Here is a 630-nt window from a genome sequence, read left to right as displayed (position 1 = left end):
GCCGGGGCCAGGCTGGCGGGAGCACTGGGGACGCGCGGCTCGGGAACAGGCAGAGCGCGGGGAGCGCAGAGCGACCAGACAAGTCTGGGTCTGTCCTGTGGAGCAGCGAGGGATCTATCTCACTGGAGGCGGCTGCTAGTCACGGGGAGGATTTGGGGATGGAGAATTGGGGGGCCCGCTGGAGAGGCGGTGGTGAATGGGTGGCCTGGGAGAGGCGAGGACTGCAAGTTACGGGGACAACAGCGAGTTTGGACGGTTTGTGGGGTGCCTATGACCCATCCCCTTCCCCCAAATTCTCTAGCCCCCTTCCCAACCGGGCTCCCCATTCTCACTCCACTCCGCGCCAAGCCGTGGAGGGAAGATGTGGGTGCAGCCATCCCTAAGGACTCTAATTCACACCCAGCCGGACAAGGGAGAAGGGAATGACCGATCCCCTCAGCCCCTTCCATCTTAGCCCTGAGTTTCCTCTCCACACTCTCAGCGCCTCGGATTTAGGAAGTGGGGGACGGTTGTCATGGAAACGTTTCCACCACCACCCCTTGGCTACGGCTACTGGGGTGCCTTAGGAGATTTAGAGGGCCGCTTGGCCTGGTCCCACACCTACCTGTGGGGATCAATGCCGCGGCGGAG

At 62.5% G+C, this 630-nt stretch overlaps 1 protein-coding gene across 1 annotated transcript in view; it reads right to left on the bottom strand.

The window, feature by feature from the left end:
- CADM1 (cell adhesion molecule 1) overlaps nt 1-629 on the bottom strand; it is a gene marked incomplete at its 5' end in the record, with an annotated part of 349,313 nt that extends 348,684 nt beyond the window's left edge. Inside the window, one exon of the mRNA XM_005856899.1 lies at nt 603-629. Coding sequence (XP_005856961.1) covers nt 603-629 — 27 coding nt within the window. The remainder of the gene's footprint in view (nt 1-602) is intronic.
- Nucleotide 630: the final 1 nt, after the last annotated feature.

This window comes from Myotis brandtii, unplaced genomic scaffold (assembly GCF_000412655.1).
Source record: "Myotis brandtii unplaced genomic scaffold, ASM41265v1 scaffold105, whole genome shotgun sequence".
NCBI classification, from domain to species: Eukaryota; Metazoa; Chordata; class Mammalia; order Chiroptera; family Vespertilionidae; genus Myotis; species Myotis brandtii.
The sequence above is the reverse complement of the archived record's forward strand: the minus strand, read 5'-3'. Positions and strand labels throughout refer to the sequence as shown.